This window comes from Calypte anna, chromosome 5A (assembly GCF_003957555.1).
Source record: "Calypte anna isolate BGI_N300 chromosome 5A, bCalAnn1_v1.p, whole genome shotgun sequence".
Taxonomy (NCBI): Eukaryota; Metazoa; Chordata; class Aves; order Apodiformes; family Trochilidae; genus Calypte; species Calypte anna.
Genome location: NC_044251.1, coordinates 4,054,330 through 4,075,378, shown reverse-complemented (window position 1 = coordinate 4,075,378; position 21,049 = coordinate 4,054,330). Strand labels below are relative to the sequence as shown.

Below are 21,049 nucleotides of genomic sequence, written 5' to 3'. Positions count from 1 at the left end.
CTCAGATTTCAGTGATTTGTCATGGAAATGTGGCTCACACTATGCAGTCATAAAAACATTTCACATGTTCAGACTCCTCTCGTGCTATTAAATTCCCTGATGTGGCAGGGTACAATGACTGTAGGAAGTAAGGTTAATTTCAAATCAGCTGTAATAGAAAAATAACTTGGCACCTTAGCTGAGGAAGAATTAAATGTACAATATGAGGATTAACCCAGAAACAATTCCCCAATTCTAGTGATCTGTGTGAGAGGACTGGATTCTTGGCTGAAGCTGATTTCTGCCCGTTCCTCTGGCATGCTTTGTGTTCCCCTAAAATCCAAAACGAAAACCATAATTCAGAACTCAGTCAATAGGAGTGATCTAAGAATAATAGGATTGAAATAAGCAAATTAGGATTTTTTATTTGGTTTGTTGCCTGTGCTGTAGATAATGATTGCATTATCTAAGAACCACCTAAGAAAAAAGCAGGGGAGGTGAGAACCTCCCATGTTCCCAGGAGCTCAAGGTTTAAGTAAACCATTAAAAGTCTTGAGATGCCTGGAGGAGGAAAAATCTGGCAATGCTGATAGGTCCATTTACCACACAAACCAGAACCTCTCATTTCTGCTGTGAATCAGTGGATGTTAGAGATACACAGGCAGAGTGCCACAGGCAGGGAGTTCTTGAGCACTTCAAGGAGCCTTTTCCTTAGTACTGCTGCCTTGGGGCATGTTTCATGCCTCATGGTTTTGGCTGCTGTCATACTCAAGCTCTCGATGAATCAAGAGCTGTACATGACATGGCAACGCCAAAGGTTCCATCCTCATCATGCCAAGGAGACAGGGACTGGGACAGAGGAGTAAGGGACTCTATTGCCCTGCCTTGCCTTGCCTGGCTGAGTCTAACCTACCCCTAGTCAGCTGGAGAAATCAAATCTCTCTGAATCTGTGTCCCTGCTGGGCATGATTCTCTCAAGTGTGAGGGGTTTTGCTCAGTGGGGCTTCTGGGAAGCAGCTGATCATTTTTAGCTCTGTAATCTGAAGCTTGATCAGTGCATAAAGGAGGTTGCATTATACATCTGGCTGCATCTGTATGAGATTTGTTGACCCAGGAAGTCCCCCTCTTTCTTTCTGCAGGTTGAAAAAACCACACTAGGGCTTTCCAGTCTGGAAATGCTGGTCAAGCAGGGAGTTCTGCAAAACCTACTAGCCAGGGCTTTCCCCCCAAGTGGTCCTTGCTCAGTGGGAGGTTGGCTGACTCTCCTGAATCTGGGAGAGCAGCGTTGGGATGCTCCCAAAAGCAGCTGCATGCCCAAATGGCACAGGTAGTGCCAGCCCCACACTGCATTCCTGCTACCATTTCCAGCTCCACTTGCCTCTTTGGCAGGGAGAGCTGGGCAGGGGAGTTCTTAGCCCAGAGTGACATTTCTGCCTGTGCCTGAGAGCATCTGTTCCCATGGCAATGCATATTTGATCCTGAGCCAAGCTGCATCCCCCCTGAAGTTGTGAATTGAGCCTAGCCTTATTTATTTAAATTCAACTATAACGAGTGCTAGGAAGAGCCATGCTACAAATCCCCTTGTGCATGCTGTAGCCAAATGAGTCAGAGGCACTGCAAGCTTTAATCAGCCCACCTGACGTCAAACCTCTCCATCAGAGGCAAATGCTGCCTAGAAATGTCAACATGCCCAAATGGAAAGGCCAGAAGGTAAATTTTTTTCCTGTGCTCACTCACGGAGGAGGGAAAGAACAATTAAAATTCAGGCGGTTCCCCAGACACATCTTAATAGCTATCTGATTGAATGCTTTGCTCTTCTCAGTCCTCCCTGTCCCTGTCATTAGCTGCCTGGGGACAAGACCTTGAGGTTTACAGGATCTTTCTAATGTGGTGTCAGACCCCAGAACCTGAAAGACCATTTAGCAGCAGCAGCAAAAATTGGCTCTGCAGGAAAACTCTGTCACTGCAGTGAGCTCTCCCACAAACACTGATCTAAACCATGCCAGGATAGTGGTTCTGAGTTTTCTACATGTGAGTATTAAGAGCTAAGAAGAGCAACTTAGCTGGGATCTACACTGCTTGCATCCAAAAAGTTGGGATGAGGAAGAAAGCATCAAGTAAGAGATGTGTTTTCCAGAGAAGGGATCAGCCACCTCTAGGCAGGTCAATGCCAGCCCTGAGAGGTGGCCCCAGCAGTGGGAAAAGGTCCTGAGCTACAACAGGGCAAGAAAAACCATCCTATGCATTCTTTCTGTGTCCCTTCTGACAGAACTCCAAAGTTTGGGCCTCTATGATGTAGACAAGGGAGAAGGACCCCCCAGCTTTGGATACAAGCAGCATATTCTTTAGACTATATCATAATTAGGTCTGCAAAGGGGAGGGGGTCAGCCAAGGACACCTCCAGCTTTATCTGCCCCTTTGTGGAATATCAAGCTAGTAAGCCTAGGGAAACCATCCCTTCCCAGCCCACTGGTGTATGTCAGGGGTGACAAAGGGACACACAGCCATCAGAGGTCACAAGCATGTCAAGAAGGAGGAAGGAAGGAATAATATAAGATGCAAACCGCACTGTTTGAAACCAGAGTGGCTTTCCAGTTCCTCCAAAGTGCTCCCCACACCCAGCATTGTACAGCAGCCAACATGGTGGGCTTCTGATCTTCCCAAATCACTTAGCACTTCTTCCACTTTTTTTTTTTTAAATCCTAAATTCAAGCACTTTGCTTTGGAGGCTGGTTCTGGCAAGATGCCCCAGACATTACATTGGGGTTGCTTTTGCTGTAGGAGATAAGTCTGTAATGAAGGTTTCTTCCACCATGTCTCTTTCCCTCATGGTTGAAGTCTGTAATTACCAGTGAGGGGCGAGGCAGACAGTTCTGAAACAATGTCATTTGAGGGGGTGAGACATGCCTGAATTGCTGGGTTGTGCTTTTCTCCTGGGCAGGACTGCTTGTGGATCACAACCTTGCTTTTAACCCTTGGCAGGGCAGGGAATGCCATCCCTCCACTCCCCCAGCCTGCCTGCATTGGATCTGCTTGGCTCCAGTTGGGGCAGATCCTGCTGGACATAGCCCAGATGTGAATGTCTGGCTTCTCCATGGTGTTGGAGAGGATAAGGGGCACAAATCAGCAGGGATTTCCTCCAAGTTGTCTTGTGGGGGCTTCAGGAGTTGACTCTGTATTGTGTGTGCAGTGTGTCAAAGTGGATCTGTTGCAGTGTCCTTGCCCTGCCTTGGCTTTTCCTGTTCCAGTGGCTTTTCAGCTCCCTACTGCACCCAAGTCATCTGTATCCTACTCCTAGATGCAAGGTATCTTCATGTAGTAAAATTCAATCCAACAGGGTGTGCAGCTACAACCATCCTTCCTGGGGAAAAGTTTGAGATGTAGGAAGTAGTTAAGAGAACTGAGGCAGTACAGCCCCTTCAGAATGATTCTTCAGGTTGTCTGCAGTCTCATGAAGGCTGCCTGGGTCTCTTTTACAAGCTGGCCTTGTATCTATGCAGCCCAGAAGCCTGTTAGAGTAAATAAAAATAAGTGCATAGGAAGCAGAGGCAGCCACCCTCGCAGAGGATGTTCTGTAGCTTCCCATTCACCTAAATTTCCTGCAGGTGAGTTACTTACAATGTCTTCAAATGTTAACAAAGAGCTGGAAAGAGATGCACCCATCCTAAAGTTACTCTTCATTCACTTAGTGACCCTCAAAGCTTTCTGATTCTCCAAGGAGACTCCCAGCCAAAATAAATAAATAAATAAAATTCAGAGTTTCTGCTCTTTCTGAGGTATAGAGCAGGGAGTGCAGATTGCATATGATAGGGCAAAGAAATATTTTTAGCCTACCATGAAGGAGTGAAGGATGTACAAGGTGATTATTTCCTGCTTTATCAGTTACTTAGTTACAAAGTGGTAAGCTTTCAAGTCTCATCTTTTGTTATACAACCCATTCACTATTTTGGGGCTTCACTTTCTGATGTGCCTAATTCTGCCACAGGCAGCTCAAGCACCTTTTCAGAAGGCTGAAGGTGCTCCACAGAAGGACACTTCTAGGGTCTGGTGTCTTGTATTCAAGGCTTTCCTTTCCCCAGGTCTTGCATTCCCTGCCTGTCACTCACTTCTTGTTTACAAGCCCAATTTAAATCCATCCAAGGGCCCTAAGTTCACCCCAGAAATAATAATAATTGCAGCACTGAGCTCTGTGGCTTCCTTTTCATTCCCCACAAAGCGTTAGGGTGCTCACTAAAACCACAGCATTCATGGATCCTTGCCATATGCAAACATACAATTAATATGCTCTTCACTTTCTCCTCTACTTCCCAAGCAAGAGGGACTCACTCCTGGCAGGCATTCCTTCATCACATGCACTTGTGCATCTCTGCACCTTGCTCTGGTGCTCCAGCATGGCTCACACCTGTCTGTACTTAGTGGTTACCCATGAAACATCTGTGCTTAATTTATTTTAATGCAGCACCAGTTCTGGGGAGCTGCATGCAAAGCAACGTGAGCAACACAAATTGTTCCCTCTTTCAGGTGTGGCAGCAGATTTATGAAGATTTCACAGGTCTCCTCTCCTTTTGCTGGTTTTAGCAGGGAGTGATTTCCTTGCTGGTTGCCCTCCCTGTCCCGTTGCTGTTCATTGGTAGTGGGACCAGGTGTGCTGGGTACCTGGCTGGGAGACAGCACCCAAGAGGAAGGAGGAAATCAAAAGCAGCTGAAGCTGGCTGGAGGGAGAAGTATGTGTGAGAGAGTTTAAACCAGCTGCTGGAAGGAAATGAAAAGGGAGAGGGATCTCCTGGATGAAGCAGGGCTGTGGAGCAGAGGGCAGAGAAAGGCTCCACCATCTACAAGTCTTTCCTCAGAAGTTACTTTTTGCTGGATTCCTCCCCTCCTACCTGGACTTCTTCATGGGCTTTGAATAATTTCCCCAAAACCTAAATAAAGAAATCCCAGCCTAAGTGTTAGATATACTTGTGTGTGTATCTACCTACTTGTGCCTTTACTCAAGGCCTGAGTCCTAAGGGACTGTCTGAGGACTTCAGTGCCCCTTCAGTGAACTAGGTTGAAAGTCCCATTTCCATCCTCACCTCCTGATCAGAGGAGAGATGTGTCTGTGTCCCAAGCGGTGGCTGCAGAACTTGAGTTTAAAGAGTCTCCAGTTAGGGTGGCATTGCCACTTCCCAGGCACCTTGTTGCTCTTATGTGGCTTTTCCTACTCACTCTAAAGTTTTCTCAGTCAGAAGTGAGTATTGCATCTTTAATGGCTGCACCCATGTCTCACGTGGTGAAAATGTCCATTTCAAAGCTCTACCCAAGTACTGCTGATGGGAGTGCCTGTCAGAGCTTTCCAAGATGGGATAGAGCAGCTTTGCCATGGGATACTATAAAGGAGAGGTTTGTGGAAATATTTCCTTGCCTGCAGAGGGGCAGCAGCAATAGTTAGGAGAGCTGCATCTATGGCACCTATGTTCACTACCAGAAGTGTTAAACAGAAGCAGAGTTTTAAAGCAAGCAATTTTATTTTGTTTTTTAGGTATTTAAACCTTCCGAATAGACTTCACAATCCCTATCTGAATGTACAAAAGCATTTTTTTCTCTCAGAGTGCAGACAGACAAGTGAGGTTTACTTTACTTGACCTTTTTTGATTACACTGCCACCCATGCTGTGCAAACAGTCAGTGGAACTGACACCATCTCAGCTTCCTCAACCTGGCACTGAGGATAAATACAGCAAGTGGCCTTAGGAGAGGCTTCCTTGTGTTAACTTGTGTGAGGTACTGAACCAGAAACCCTTGGTTTCATCAGTGGGTCTTCGAAGTTAGGGAAGCAATATCTGTGTTTGGTTTGCAGCAAGAGGTGAAGCTGCCACTGTTGCAGCTCAGTCCATGCTCCATGACCTGGGATTGTCACCCCATTAATCTTGCAGGGCTCTATCCTTCTGTCCCTCACAGCTAAGAACCCTGCTGACTGGGATATCAAAGGAAATATGCCTTTCCTGGTGCCTGGAAATAGAGGTTTGCTTCTTGCTGAAGGTTATGGATGTTTTCCAGTGGCAAATGTTTCTGTGTTCTCCCCTTTACACCCACTGGCACCCACATTGACAAAGAGATTTCTTTACCATGAAGGAAGGGGGAACAGCATTATTTTCTCAGCACAACTCCGTCCAGGCTGAATTTGTGTCTCTGAGTCTTTAACCTTAGAGGCTTTTTACACTTGACTGAAATGTAAGGTACAAGTAAATGTAACTGAAAGAGTCAATTGTCTGTGAAAGTATAAAGGCTTTTGTGTGCTAGAGGTAGCACGTGGCTGCTTGTGCAACGAGTGGCCAAGGAGTGCCTTGGGTTGTGCTGTACTTCTGAGACCTGTGGGAAGTACAGAGCAAGAGCTTGTGATGTTTGTGTAGGTGGAAGGCCAGCCTCTGGTTCAAGTACAGGCTCCAGATAGCCTCAGACCTGAACTTCTTCACCATGAGTCTCCTTGCTGGCACCTTTCAGCTAGGTTTCTTCCAGGAGGGATGCACCACTGTCACCACTGTCTTTTTTCCACCCCTCATATGCCATGCCTGTGACCAGAATAAGGCACTGTTGGATGCTGGGACCCTAGTCCTTTCCCTGTGGAGCCAAGAAAGCAGGGACAGATTAATAAAACAGGGCTTCCTCAAGAGCATTATTGTAAGTGGTTTTCCAAGGTGCTGGTTGGAGTGAGGATCAGAGAGGACAGGGATCCATAATCCTATTTATCTGAAGCCATATAATCTTGCTGAAGCTCTTTAATGGTGCCAAACTCTTTAATTACAGAGCAGCCACATGGGCTGCTGCAGCTAGGCCTACCTGGGGAGAGCAAGCCCATTAAGGAGAGCAGAGGCAAGGAAATCTCCCTGCCGCCTCAGCTCTTCGCGGGGCAGTGACCCCTCGGAAGATCCATTTTTCCCGGCTCTGCTTCCCGAGGGATGCAGCGGGGCCGCCGGAGGCTGCCACCGCCTTTCACACCGGCAGCGATGGCTCCGGGGCTGCTGAAGGAAAGGTTTGTTCGGTTCCTCGAACCGACGCGGCTCTACCGGGATCAGCCTCACCCCGCGCCCCCTCGGCAGACCCAGAGCAGCGCAGCTTCCCTCGCCCGAAGGGGTGTGGGCGAGGGAAGTCCCACCCCGCCGGCTCCCGGTGCGCGGGCGGGGGCGCGCCGGGTCCGGCCCCTCGGCAGCGGGCACTGACAGCTGCCCCGAGCCCGAGCGGGCGGCGCCGCTCCCGTCCCAGCCGGCGGCTCCCTCCGCTCCGCGCCCCGCCGCTCCCCGCCGCCCCATGGGCCGTCGCCGCCGGGGGGCGGGGAGGATCGTGTCGCCGCTGTGAGCCCGGGGGCGGCCGAGCCCCCGCTCCGCGGGCACCATGGACAGTATCCTGGAGCCCTTCCCCACCGAGCGGCTCTTCCCCGCCGCCGGCACCGGCTTCCTCGACCTCGGCGACTTCAGCGAGGCGGACTTCCTCAGCAATGTGGTAAGGGACCACCGGCAGCCCCCCCCTTGCCCCCCCCAGCTCCGTCTCCCCACGGCGGCCCCGGTCGGACGGCCGCAGCACCGGCAGTGGGATGAGACCCGCCGGTGGGATCTCCGCGGCGCCCGAATGCCTGAGGGTCTGTCCCTGAGCGCAGGGTGTCCCGGGGGTGCAGGTACAACCGTCCTGCCACGGGCACCCTGAGGACACCCCGCTGGGGAATCAGAGATTTTTCTTACACGGGGCTTTTTTTGAGGGTGCTGGGTGGGGGAGACACGTGGGGTGCCAGCTAGGGGGGGTACAACCTGCCGTGGCTCAGCTCGGGCAGCGCTGGAGAAACGGCCGGGGGTCACCGGGAGACCTTTGGGATCAGCGCCTCCGCTCTCCTTTGCTTTGTAACTTTTCCTCAGATTGGCATTTGGAAAGGGAAGCATCACCCGCTTGGCTTTAAGGCTGGGCTGATTTACTTTGGAGAGGAGAGTGAAGAGGGAGAGTGACTCGGGAAGAAAGTGTGTTGCCAGCCCCAAGAAACCAAAGGGGCATTGTTCACCTCTGGGGACACTGCTCAGCCTCTCCAAGGACTCGTGCGAGTCCCCGGTCCAGCAGCGTTCCCGGAGCAGCACTCGCAGCCTCTTTGCTGTCCCGCCCGAGCTTTCTGTGGGAATTTGTGCTGCGAATCCTGCCAGGGAGGACCCGGCCCTGAGGCAGAAGGGGGACAGAAGGGGGACGGGCCGCACCACAGAGGTGCCTTGGGGTGATGTTGGGCAGCAGGGCAGCTGCAGCCGTGGGGCAGAGTGACTGCTCTGAGAAGAGAGATTTAGCCATGTCTTGTTATTCTTCTGTCACAACACCAGCACCTCCTGCATTCCCGGTGTTAGCGTCTCTCAAGACTGTACCCCGTGCAACGGGAGCAGGGGAGATGCCAGCACCATGGCACTAATGAGGAAACCCGGGAGAGGAGGGCTGTACCATTAGACACCCGTTGAATCCACTTCTGCTTTGCTATGCAAATCCTAAGAGATGCAGAATTTGCATAAATGTTAAGTGCACGGCAATTGGTTTGTGGAGACAGGTCTGGGAAAGAGATTGTGCAGGCAGTTCCATCTCTCAGAAATCTTGCCAGCTCCTAATTTCTAAGATACCACTGAGCCTCAAGGACTGACTCTCCTCGGGCCCTATGGGAGGCAGCGAAGCCCCGCGATGCTCAGTCAGTCCTTCCAATGCCTTGTCACTCCAGGACTGAGGGTTTGGTCTTGCTGACAGACCATTTCTGCTAGTATCTCAGAGACCTGTTGTTAGGAGTCTTGTGCTTCCCCTAATTCCGTATACATCCAGTGTGAGTGAAACTTTGCTCATATAAAGTGCTTTATGCCAGTGCCATTTATCCTGTTACTGAAGTGGAAATAGTACGTGCTGGCACCAGCTCTTTTATGGGCTGCAGTAAGGAGCTAGGGAATCCCTGACCAGCATAGGTGGTACCTCTATAGCTTAAATATAGCTTCTGTCTGCAAGCAGACCCTATGGAAGAGAAGCTTCTGTGTAACAGTGCCATCTGGTGCCACCTGCTAGGGCAGTGTGGTCAAAGTGTGCAGTGGCCATGTTAAGTCTGGCTCTGTCCTGCCTCCTTTCAATGGCCTTTCTGCTTGGGCAGCTGCTTCCCAAAGTAGCCTGCCCTTGCCTTCACATTAACTGGGTTGCAGTGACTCAGGCATCATTGTGCTCAGCTTACAATTAGACAGGATTGTTTTATTTTCCTGTGGATTTTTTCCCAGCTGCCAGCACCACAAGCTTCTGCTGGAGTGTCAGAGTCAAGCTGGTATCTTCTCTTCCTGCAGATGACAAATAGCCTCTTTTTGCAGCTACCAAATCTGTTGGGGATAAAAGATCTAGAACATAATACATCACTGTCTTTGTTCTCGCTCTGCATGACAACAACATGGGAGCAAGGAATACACTTACACTTTCTTACTCAATCCAGCAAATCTGGGACCTTGAGATGTGTTGAGAAGTTCTTTTTACACAGAACTGTGCAGAGCATCACCGTGCACAATAGCTCACCAAGCTGCCAGTGTTTTTGCTCCAAAGAGGGGCAAACTTTTCCAGATATTGTTCAGCAAGCATTTTTCTTAGACCAAGCCAGGAATTTTGGCAATAAAATGCTAGTATGAAACTTTTTCTGAGGATGATTTCTTCAATTCAGAAAGGAAGTGGAAAGAAAAGATGGATGAACTTTTTGCAGAGATTGTGCTCCTTTGGGGCAAGAATTGCATCTCTCTAAACTGCTCTCCTTTCCTCAACTTTGGCATTCCTGATGAATCAACTTGATCTTTAAAAAATTTGCTCTCTCTATTGTTCATCTTAAGGTGTGAAAAAAACCTAATGAAGGTTTTCCTATAGATATAACCTTAAAAAGGTCTCTGTGCTTGAAACAGAAAAAAAAAAAAATCTAATTTTAATAACTGCTGGGGCTGCCATTTAGAGGGACCAAGCCAGGTCAGAGGAATGGGTTGACCCAAACCTCATGATATTCAGCAAGAACAAATCCCAACCCCTCCCCACAGGGGTGGGTGGACTGAATAATTAGGGATCATGGGGCAGAGCAGAGACAGCTGGCAACAGGAGGGTGGTGGCAGATAAACAGAGGGAAGTGATTATCCACCTTTTCTTGACAATCATAGAACTGTGTCTTGAACACAGTGTCCAGTTTTGGACTGCCTGGTGCCAGAAAGACCTTGAAAAATCTGAGTGCCTGGAGAGGATGTCACCAAAATAGCTGGGGGCTGGAGAACTTGTCCTGTGAGGGTAGCCAGAGGGAGCTGGGCTTGCTCAGCTAGAGGAGAGGAGGCTTTGGGAGGCGGGAGCAGCAATCTGCCTACACTGGTGAGGAAGTTACTGAGATGATGGAGCCAGACTCTTTCCATAAGTGCATGGCAGGAGGATGACTGGTCATAACTTGGAACAGCAAAGGTTTAGACTGGGTGTAAGGAAACAATTTGTCACTGTGAGGAGAATTAGGAGTGGATAAGGCTGCCCAGATATAATGTGGAAGCTCCTTCCTTGGAGGTTTCCAGGACCTATCTGGGTAAAGTTCTGAGCAATTTAAATTTAGTCTTGGCCCTGCTCTGAGCAGGAGGTTGGATTAGAGACCCCCTGAGCTCCTGCCCAACCTGCATTAGTCTTTGATTGTATGAAGGGGGTTGGGTTTCTTTGGAAAATCTTAAGGAGGGTGGTGTCTGCTTGGTACATTGAGTGGAAATCTCCAAGGAACAAAAAAGGACAAAAAATCCTTCTTTTTACTTTTCTTAGCTCCTGCTACCCAGACTTACATACAATGACTACAAGCAGCATTATTAATCTCCTTTTGCTCAGGGAATCACCTACTTGTGCTTGAATTTAGGCAACTTTGCTCATCTTTTTCTGCCAGAAGAACCTACCATAAATGAAGTTAATCCTTCATAGAGTGCCTGCTTATCAGCTTCACCTTTCTGTCTGCTGTCCAGTTCTGCATTTCTGGTCGTTCCTTTGAGGACCTAAGTGTTCACTTATGGTCTATTACAGGTGCACTCAGAAACCTCTTACTTTCTCAGCTCTTACCAGTACTGTGAAACTCTTCAAAACCCTTATCTTCTGAGGCAGATTCACTGCAGTGAACTACAATGCTTCACAGGCTTTGTGACACTGGTGTCAGAATGGAGCCAGACTAAATCTGCCAAACAGGAGTTGTGTTTCTTTTTAACCCAGCACACCAGCAGGTCTGTTTCTTCCCTATGTTCCTATATTTTATAGTATGAGAGATGACTTTGGATGCTCATGTAAACGCAACTCTATTTTGACTCTCTGCTTTTCAAAGCATATTCTTTACCTCCTTCTAAAAGAGAGGCATAAGAGCAAATATCCCACGTGCTAGTGAGGGTCTCCACTGTCAGAAGTTGAAAAATGATATTTCAGGCTGTCTCAGCAGTGTGAACCCAGCTCCTTTGGGAAGTACACAGTAAAGCTCTCTTGCACTGTGTGATCCTATGTTTCTGGGCAGTGTGACAAGCATCATCTTCTGGAGCTCACTGGAAGAGAGCAGAATGGTAGAAGTGCTTGTCTCTGTGGGTTGCTCATTGAGTTCAAACTCAGTTTTGTCTACTGTGAGCTTTTTCCTTTAATTCTGCCCAGGTCTGCAGAAAGAAGGAGAGTTGCAGGACTGGATGTAGTGAGCAGGCTGTGAGGGATGTTGGTACAACTTGTAAGGGGAGATTCACCTGAAGATAAAGAGATGCTCTTCACCATCTGTGACTGGGTGGTTTGCAAGGAGCCAGTACACTCTTCTCTTCCTCTTGTGCCTACTACAGGGATAGAAATAGCACTTAAGTGGTGCATAGGTCTTGGGATGAGCTTTCATCTGAATGAGTTTCACACTATGTAATCTCCTTCTCACCATCTCCAGGAAGATTTGGCTGTCCACCTCTCACCTCTTCCATTTTCTAGAGAGGGGAGGGAGAGCTCTGCTGTAATGGAAGGCAAGTTATCATGGCTTAGCAGTTTAGATGGGCCACAAATCTAATGACAGAATTCCTTTCTACCCCCCTTTACCCCCACAAAGGGAAGATAAAAGGGCAATAAAGACTGGAGACCTTAAGTTGGAAATGGAAAAGAATAGGATACAAATTTTACATACACATGGGAAAGGTAATAATATGAAGGGGAAGGTAACAAAGAATACAAAAATATTTAAATATATACAAATATATGCAAATATATATATATATATATAACCCAATAGCTTGTGGTGAGCTGGTGGGAACGAACAATAGCACTGCCAGCAGGAGGTGAGAGGAAAAAGAGAGAGGAGCTGCTGGCTTTCTGATCTTTATTACAGAGCATGGAAGGAAATTGGAGGGAACAGATCCCTCTCTTTGTGTTCTGCCCCTCTCAAGAGTCTGAAAAGCCCCACTTCTTTAGTTCCTCCTGTTCAAACAGTGACAGTGGGTCTCTGGGACTGATGGTAGTGTCTCATGGGGACACATGCAGCAAAGCATTTCAGCTCTCTATTGCCATTCTGGATAAAATTTGGTCAGAGATGCATCCCTGCTTAGTCAGCCAAGTACTGGGTAAGGCACAAGTTTTTTTCTCTAAATTTTGCTTGGAACTTGCTAGTCAGAGATTCCTGTGGAATTTGGAGCACAAATAGAGAGAGAGAGAGAGACCTGGCCTGATGGAAATGAATCCTAAAATAATAGTTCCCAGATTTTCCTATTTCATTAGTCAATTTGGATCCATCTGGTTGTTCCTCCACTTCATGTCCGTGCTGCTCCTTCCTGTCCCCCAGCTGGACTTACACCTGCAGAAGTACTACTAGCAGCAGTGTGAAACCAGAGCTGAACACAGAAATTCATGAGTCTCTGAGTTTTCAGCATAATTACCTCAGGGTCATCACATATTTCCATTTTGGTAAGGAAGAGAGAGAGAATCTTGAACTTCCTTTGGAAGACTCTAGGTCAATACTTTCTCCACAGAGACTGGAGATCATTCATGTGTCCCTCCTAGCTGACAAGGAACTGATAAACTTGGGAAACTTTTCCTAAATGTTTGTTCATGTGTTGGAGAGCTGCCTGCATGTAGTGGAGACCTAGTGGCCTAAATGCTCATCTCAGCTGAAATGGGAGATGCCTTTAACTGTGCTGGTAGGCTAGAGCAAGAAGGGAGGTTGCAACTCAGAGCAGACATGTATCCAAGACAGGGTTAAACAGTGGAGACATCCATCATCTTGGAGGGAAGAAGGAGGAAGAGCATTGGTGAAATGCTTGCAGAGTAAACAAAGGGAGGGCTTGGCAGGAGGTGGAAACACATCTGTGCATACAGTCTGCTCCCACTGAAGGAGGGTGTCAGCAGCACCAGCTAGGAGATGCTGGAGTTGTGTTCAGCTCAGGCCATGTCTACCAGGTGATCTCCATCCCCTCTGGCATAAGGCAGTAATCCACCACAACAACTTGTAGAGAAAGCTGAGGTTTCATTTGTATGGATGAGACTGGTCCATAGAACCTCCTCCTGGTATCACACCAGCTGCCTAAGCATGGTGTCTGGTGGGTTTTGAATCTCATTGAAGCACTGGGGTCATCCATGCAAAGTGTCTTCTGTTTCCCAGGATCCCACCTGATGCTGCACTGGTCCCATCCCATGATTTAGTGGTCTTATCCATCACTGCACTCATCTCTTCCAGCACTGTGCTTGTCATATCTGGTGCTGTGCTGACCTCACTCAAGCCTGAAATAGAGCTGTGTCTTGGTAGAGAGGGAAATTTGGAAAAAAAGTATTTTCTGAAGGAGCCACTGCAAGGTCTACTTAGAAATAGGTATTTCACAGCCATGAGTGCAGGCTCACTATTCAAAATAAGGCCAGGCTGACATCTCTGCAACATGCTCCTGTATTTTCTCTGAGAGATGTCTACTTCTATGCTTGCTCCTTTTTTTCTCTGCACTTCCCTGCAGGTTTTAAGATAGTAGTACTTAATTAGGATCTGGTGTATTACTGATTTACTATTTCAACAATTCTCAGTGTTAAAGGAAGTGAATGAAAATGCTTAAACTCTCTGGAGCTGCTTTTGTGAGGGCTGTATGGCAGGTCCTCTTCTCAGAGCCATAGGTAGGACTATCCTTGATGTGAAGATTTGATTCTCCAGACTGAATTGTACCAGTGCATTTCCAGGAAAGGATGAGTCAGTTCAATAAAGGCTCTGTGTCCTTTTCCTGCTGTGGACAGGAAACCAGTTTGCAAAAGCCATTTGATGACTCTCCTTGCTGCAGTTACAGCAGAACAGATAGGGCACCAGGGATGAAGTGGAACATTGCAGTTCAGCTAAGAAAGGACCAAGAGCTGTCTCTTGGCCTGATGGGGCTGGGAGATTTCCCAGGGAAATTCCAGGTCTGTGCTGCAAGGTCAGGTGCAGTAACCTATGCTTCACCAGCAACCTTGTAGTTAGCATTATTGTTCTTCAGTCAAGGTGTCTATTGGAGGAGCCAAATGTGTCAGTCCTCAGTTCTAGGCCATACCCAGTCCTGGGATTATCACATCCCACTGATTGTGATCCCAGCTTTCTGCTGGGGACTATATTTATCCTCCTTTACACATTAAACTGCTGGGACTTCTTGTCTCTGCATGGGATATGAGAAGTGAGAGAAAGGGTGGAACCAAAATGTTTTTCTGGGCTGGCACCATGGCTGTGCACCTGTCCTGCAGCAGGACTTCTGCAGAAGCAGCTTTAATGTAACTTGGTATCCCCTGGCTGACATAATTAATCCTGTTTTCAGGCTGGCAATGGGACAAGGTGGGTGTTTGGATGGAGCACTTTTCTTACTCTTTCTTGTCTTGGAAGCTCTGATTGCATCATGAGTTGTTAGGGGTTTCCTTGGACTGGTGCCTGCATGTTGTACATCATCCCTCAGAGCAGAAAAGTGAAGAGCTGAGAGCATGACCAGAGCAGCAGTGGACAGCAGGTAGCATGCTGAAGGACAGGCTGTGTCTTTCAATGCAATAATGCAACTGCTCCCCACATGGCTGCCATGCACTGTTTCCATCTCTCCAACTTTCCCAGCTGTTCAAGAAAACTTCTTTCTGGTTTTTCTTTTTGTTTGTTGGTGGGGGTTTTTTGTTTAGTTTTGGTTTTTTTTTGCTTCTGCTTTCCTCTGGTGCCTGAGCACCCCAGCCTCCTCCTCTCACCCATGCCTCTCTGACTTCTTTACCCACCTTCTTTTCTTCTCTTTTGCATCTCTACTTTTACTGCTATTTTCTGAAATGTCTCCAGGGCTGTCTGCCTTTGGAATCATGTGGACCTGCTTTGGTCTGATAAGTGTCCAAGTGATAGATGCTTGACACTGATCTTAACACGTTGTTCAGCCAGATCAAGGTCTCATGAAGGCTGGGTCTGCAGATATTCACACACTGTCTCACTCCTTTCTTTCTCTTCCTGTTTTATCTTTTCTCTTTCTGAGACTGCAGAAATTCCTCATACAGGATGGAAGCAATGTACACTGCTATTTTCTCTGAAAGTAGTGTGTAATTTAAACCAGTGCTAGGGTAATCAGTACCATCTTTAGGGCTCAAAGGTGATACTTTATATGAGGTCATTCATTATGGTCACTGTTCCAGAGGAAACTCACTCATGACTACCTCAGCAAAGTTGATCTTGGCTTATTTACACTTAGTCTTTGTCTTGATTAGGAAAAAACGTTCATCTAGGTCAGTCTGGCTGATCCCATTAGCAAAGCCTGCTCAAAATGCAGCTACCTCTTTTTCCTAGAACAGATGCAATGCAATGTGTTCAGCTTAGTGTTCAGGAGTTCCCTTGCAACAGGAATGTCAGGGAGGAACCTGGCAAAAGGCTGAAGGAGAAACACAGCTTGGCCCTGATACCATGTTACACAGGAGGGAGCTGGGTGCATTGATTTTGGATATTCCTATTGGATTGTCAGCATCCCTCCTGCAGGTGAGTTTCCTTGGACAGATGCTCAAGGAACTTTCCCTGTGCTGAACTCCTCACAGTGGTTTCAGGAGGCCCTGGTTTCTCCCAGTGTCATGGCATGTCCAGGTGGGAGCACTGCAGCTTAAGAATAATTCAGTCCTGCTGGCCCAGGCAAATGAGGGTCTGCCTTGGAAATCTGCTGGCTGTGGTATATGCAGCCCTTCCTCTCCTGGGAGAAGAGCTTTTCACTCCAGAGGGTGTAGCTGAGGCAGAGGGAGACCAGGACTAAGAAGAAGACCCAGGTCCAGAGCCTAGGTAGTTAATTGCTGTGTGTCAGAGCAGCTTGACATTAAATGCATCCCATAAATTTATGAGAGTTGAAGGAAGGAGCTGGGCAGGTGTGTTTGGCTGAGCTCACTGCTGCCCTGGGGGAGGGACTGCAAGCCAGGCAGTTCAGAGAGGAGGAAACCAGCTCTAACATTTGTAAAGACTGTTGATGGAAGGTTTATTTCAAAGCTTTTTCAGTCTCTTGATCTGAGAGCCCTTTGCCCAGGGAGTGCTGGAAATCTGGCTCTTCTATCCAAGCAAATATAGCAGACTCTGAGAGTTGATGAGGTGCTGTTGAGCCACAAATATGGACTTGCCAGTTGAATGATGGTTGGTTTGTTTTTGTTGTGTTTTTTCTCTCCTTATGGACAGTGGTGCAGTGAGGCTGTCAGGAATAACTGTATTTTAGTCCCAGTTCTGCCAGTTACTTAGCATGTCACCCTCAGGGTGTCACTTGCAGCAATCCAGCTCTTGCTTGCTATAGGACAGTTCATATCCTTATTACTGACATGGGCAGTGCCATCACTGGGTGAAGCAGATTAATGTAAAGCTAAACTGTTGTGTGGTTTTGCTAGTAGATACCTGCCAGGAAATGTCCATAGAAACAATAATTTTGCTTCCCTGATTGAAGTCTCTTTTAATTACTTTCCAGCTATACATGATATTTGCAGCTTTTTCAGTTTGGCAGGTCCATCCTCCACTGCTCTCCCAGCCATCCTTCACCCCTTCCCTGTTCTGTACCCCTGGGGACTGCACGTGTCCAATTTTGACCTCAGATATTTTAAGTAAGTCCAGAGAAATCTTTGTGTGTCAGTTTGAATGACTGTGTTGGTCAGCATCAGGATTTAAACTGAAGTACTTGGCCCGTGTTGTTACTGGCCTGACCTCTTTGGGCCTTAGTGAAAACCAAACAATTTGTGCTTTATAAATCCAGTGAATAGGCTGTACTCATACCTCATCCTCCACTTCACAATCAGATTCTGGCTCAGCCACAAAACCCAACTTCTCCCTGGGTTTGGTGCAACTTCCTGAGAGCACCCCATAACTTTTCTGCCTGAAACTCGTGCATGGTCAGGGCTGTGCTGAGTTCCCAGGCTCCCAAACTGTGTCTCTTATCTGGCTTGTATGTGAGAAGGAGGTAACAAGCTAAAAGTACCAGAGTGCCATGGCTTTCTCAGTCCCCTAGCAGGGCATTCAAGGCCCACATCAGTCCTTCCTGCAGCTCAGTGCGTGGTTTTGCATTTTTCCTTTCTCTTTGGAGGTGCCTTTTGCCCACAGTAACTCTTCCCGACCTGGTGTAAAGTTATCCTCTACTGGGAAGAACAATGCAAAGGTTGCTTTCCCCTTCTCTGATGCTTCTGCTCTTCAGGATTTGTCAAATATAGTTGGCAGCTGAATTAGCATTAAATAATGAGCAAATGGCCTGCAGCCCTTTTTCAGAGCTGGCAAGGCACACACCTTTCATTCTTTTCTTACAAGTCTCTGAGCCCCGTTTGCATCACACTAGGAGAGAGCTGAGTACCAGATGCTACTCTGGTCAATGCTGGGGACAGAACAGAGGGTGCTGCACTCCTTTCTTTGTCACTAATTGGTACCAGAGTGGTAGCTAGAGGCTGCTAGCTGTGAGAGCAAAACTGTTTTCTCCCTCTCCTTATAACTGTAGCCATGGCAAGCAGTCAATGGCAGCTGTAAGCAGCTGGGGTGAGCAGGAGTAATGCTTATTTCTTAATTTTCCTGTATGCTCCATGGTAGCAGGCCTGGCAAAGTCCTCCTTTGTAGCCAGGAGCTGAAGTCCCAGGTGAGATGAAGGCACACATTCCTATGTCAACCCCAGCAGCTACACAGTGTGGTGAGGTCACCCAGTGCTCCTGATATCTGTAAGTGCCAGAGATCCATTCCCAGGTCAGTGTCCCATCTACTGGTCTCAGTTGCCTTTCTGATATTTGATGAAATTGGATTGTGTAACGTTGCCAGAGGATTTATTTATTTATTCTGGGAATGAGAAGAGGGACAGAGGCCAGAAGGGATGGAGAACAGGGAAAGAAAGGGGAAAGAAAAAGCAAAGACAAGAGAGAGGTAGCTATGCAGTTAGTATTCCTGAGCCATCTGGTCCTGTTGGCATGGCCCCAGCTGGACAGGCTCACAGGTTTATCCACAGCATGATGTAATCTCCACCGCCCAGCATTTGATTTTTCTCCTTGAGCTGGATGGCTTTGCATCTGGTGCATGTCTGGAGTGGGCACTTTGATTTCCTGTTGCTATTTGTGGACTTCTCCTGGCCAGCTCTCAAGAGCAGCTCAGGCAGTTTGCATTCCTCAAGCTGAAGAAGCAATGCCACCCTGCTGGAACAGACCAGAGACCAGCCCTGAGCAGCTTGCTTTGCAGGCAAGAGACAGCCCTGCAGCTGTGGTTTTCTCTTTGCCACAGCTGGAGAAAGGGTGACACCTCTGCCAGGTGCTGGGGCAGATCTCAATCCTTCTCCCTTGCTGTCACCCACATCAGGGAGCACCAGGGCTCTCAGCTGCCCGGTGAAGCAGGTGGGCTTCCCAGCACATGAAATGAAGAGGGTTTGCATATCTGCCTCCATAAGAGCACACTGAGTATCTTTAAGTTAAAGGAGACACACAAGAGCCAAGCAGTATTCTTCACTACATAAATTCAGTGTGTGGATGGGCAAAAAGTAGAGCCATAGGTCCCATCCTGCCTTCAGAAACAGAGCAGCTCCCACCATCCCATGTAGCTGGAAAGGTCTGAGGTGCCCAGAGGGTGAAGATGGGAGCCTTGATGACTCAAGAGATGTAGGTAGCCGTGTGATGAGCCATTATGCAATGGTTTGACATAAGCACAGAGTATTCCCTCCCTCGCAGTGCCTCATCCTGCCCACATGCCTCACTTAGCTTTTTTCTCTCCAGGGGCTTGGGAACAAAGACGTTGAGTACAGTGACCCCCAGGGAGCAAATTGCTGTTCTGTAGAGAATTCTACAGCCTTTCTCAGAGCTGTTCTGATTGCACCCAAAGGAAGCAGCATTCTGTTTCCATAATACTCCAGGGATGGTCTGTCTACCGGGGATGGACTCACTGGAATCACAGAGCTGAGCTTTTCCACCCAACTCAGTTCTGTTGAATGAGAGTAGTGCAGAAAACCATGGCCTCTTTATAAACCAACTGGCAAAACTCTTGCATCTCTCCTGGGAGTGGGCCAGGGATTCTGAGTCACTGTTTAAGTGGGTTGCAGCCAAAGTAGTCTTACCCAAGACATTAAGTGAAAGAAGAGAGATCCACCCAGGAGTCCCAGCAGAAAGAGAAATAGTCATGACCATAATTAATAATAATGATGAAGAGATTCAGAAATGCACTGCCCACTCCAAAAATAAAGTTTGAGGACAATTCAAGTGCTGTAAAGAGAAGAGAGGAAAGAGTCAAGAAAGAAAGCCAAAGCCTGCATGTCAGCTGCAATGCAAGGAGTCCTGTCCAGCTGGCCTGGTTTCAAAGAGCTCCTATTGTCCAACAGCATTTCCAAGACACCATTCAAAACTTTCAGAAAATGAACCCAAGATGCAGGGTGAGATTTATCACACAATAAAGGCAAGCCAGATGTGTGCACCCTTTCAGAGAGAGGAGACGGGAGGAAGGCGATGGAGGAGTGTCCTAGTTTTGCTGGGACAGAATTATAAAATAACTTTTCTGTTTAGAGAATCTGTAGTTTTGAAAGACTGCAGAGTCCAGTTCTGTGAAAACAAAAGAGATAAGATGCTCTGGCATGCAGATTTCTGTAAAGACCAAGGTCGAGGTGGTTTTGAACCCTGCAGATATAGTAGGCTAGGAGGGGCGAAGCCAAGTGGCCAGCTAAAGTGTTTCATACTATAAATGTCACCCTCATTATATAGCAAGCAATTTGGGGAGATGTTTTGGGGCACCATGGCTGCTTTCCTGAGAGGATCCCCCAGCTGGTTGCTTGTCCTGTGCCTGGGGCTTCCTCCTCTGAGTGATATGAGAGGTGTAGCTGTGGTGCTGGCAGTGTTGGGCATTCAGCCTGCACAGCTCAGGGCTTGGGTCAGCTCAGGGCTGGGGGCTGGAGCTGGGTATATCTTTGTATCTCACATTAGCATTGGGGTTAGTATTAGTTCATTGTTGTAACTCTTCCTAAATCTGTTTTCATTTCAACCCGTGAGTCTTCTTTCCTTTTCCAGAGTGGGATCAGTTGGTAGAGCAATTTTGCAAACCATGACAAGGAGCAAAGCAGGGGAGAATCAGGTGGCAGAGGTGTGAGGGAAGAGGGTGGCATGAGAAGGTCTTGTGCTGTGAGCATCCAGGAAGGAGCAGGGGATGCACACCCCTGCAGGGGAGGCACTTGTAGAGAGTTTAATTTCCTCTGTACTTCAGAAAATTCACGTGGCATTGGATTTTAGAGGACAGAGGGGAAGATCTCACCAAAGCTTTTTCTCTTTTGTTGCACATAAAACCATAATGGATACTAAGAGGTTATTGTTGCTTCTGGTCCTGGATTATAAGCCTGCATAATAAGACCACTTCTGAAAGGATGCCCAGAAGCCAAAACACTGTAGATTTTATCTTAATTTTTCTAGGGCTCACACAGCCTTCATTATCACTTTGCATCACTGACCACCATGGCAGGGCTGTAACTTCTTTTGCCACAGGAATCACTCCCTGCCACCTGTGATTTGATTATGTTAAAATCTAGCAATTAATTATACATAAAGATAATCTAATCTTTGAATCTACTGCTAGTGTGGAGTTACATGACTGCAACCTGCCATCATTAAGTTCTCCCTGCCTGCAATGAAACAAGACAAGAGGGCAG

The 21,049-nt window shown here is 47.6% G+C and overlaps 1 protein-coding gene across 3 annotated transcripts in view; it reads left to right on the top strand.

Annotated features, from left to right (window-relative positions):
* Window positions 1–7,170: 7,170 nt before the first annotated feature.
* The window catches only part of CREB3L1 (cAMP responsive element binding protein 3 like 1), a 45,871-nt gene continuing 31,992 nt past the window's right edge, over window positions 7,171–21,049 (top strand). For 2 of the 3 annotated variants that reach the window (XM_030452669.1, XM_030452670.1), the window contains exon 1: window positions 7,318–7,457. In XM_030452669.1, the coding sequence (XP_030308529.1) occupies window positions 7,350–7,457 (108 nt within the window). In that variant the 5' untranslated portion in view covers window positions 7,318–7,349. Of the gene's footprint in view, window positions 7,458–21,049 lie in introns of all 3 variants that reach the window. The other variant, XM_030452668.1, reaches the window with a different exon arrangement.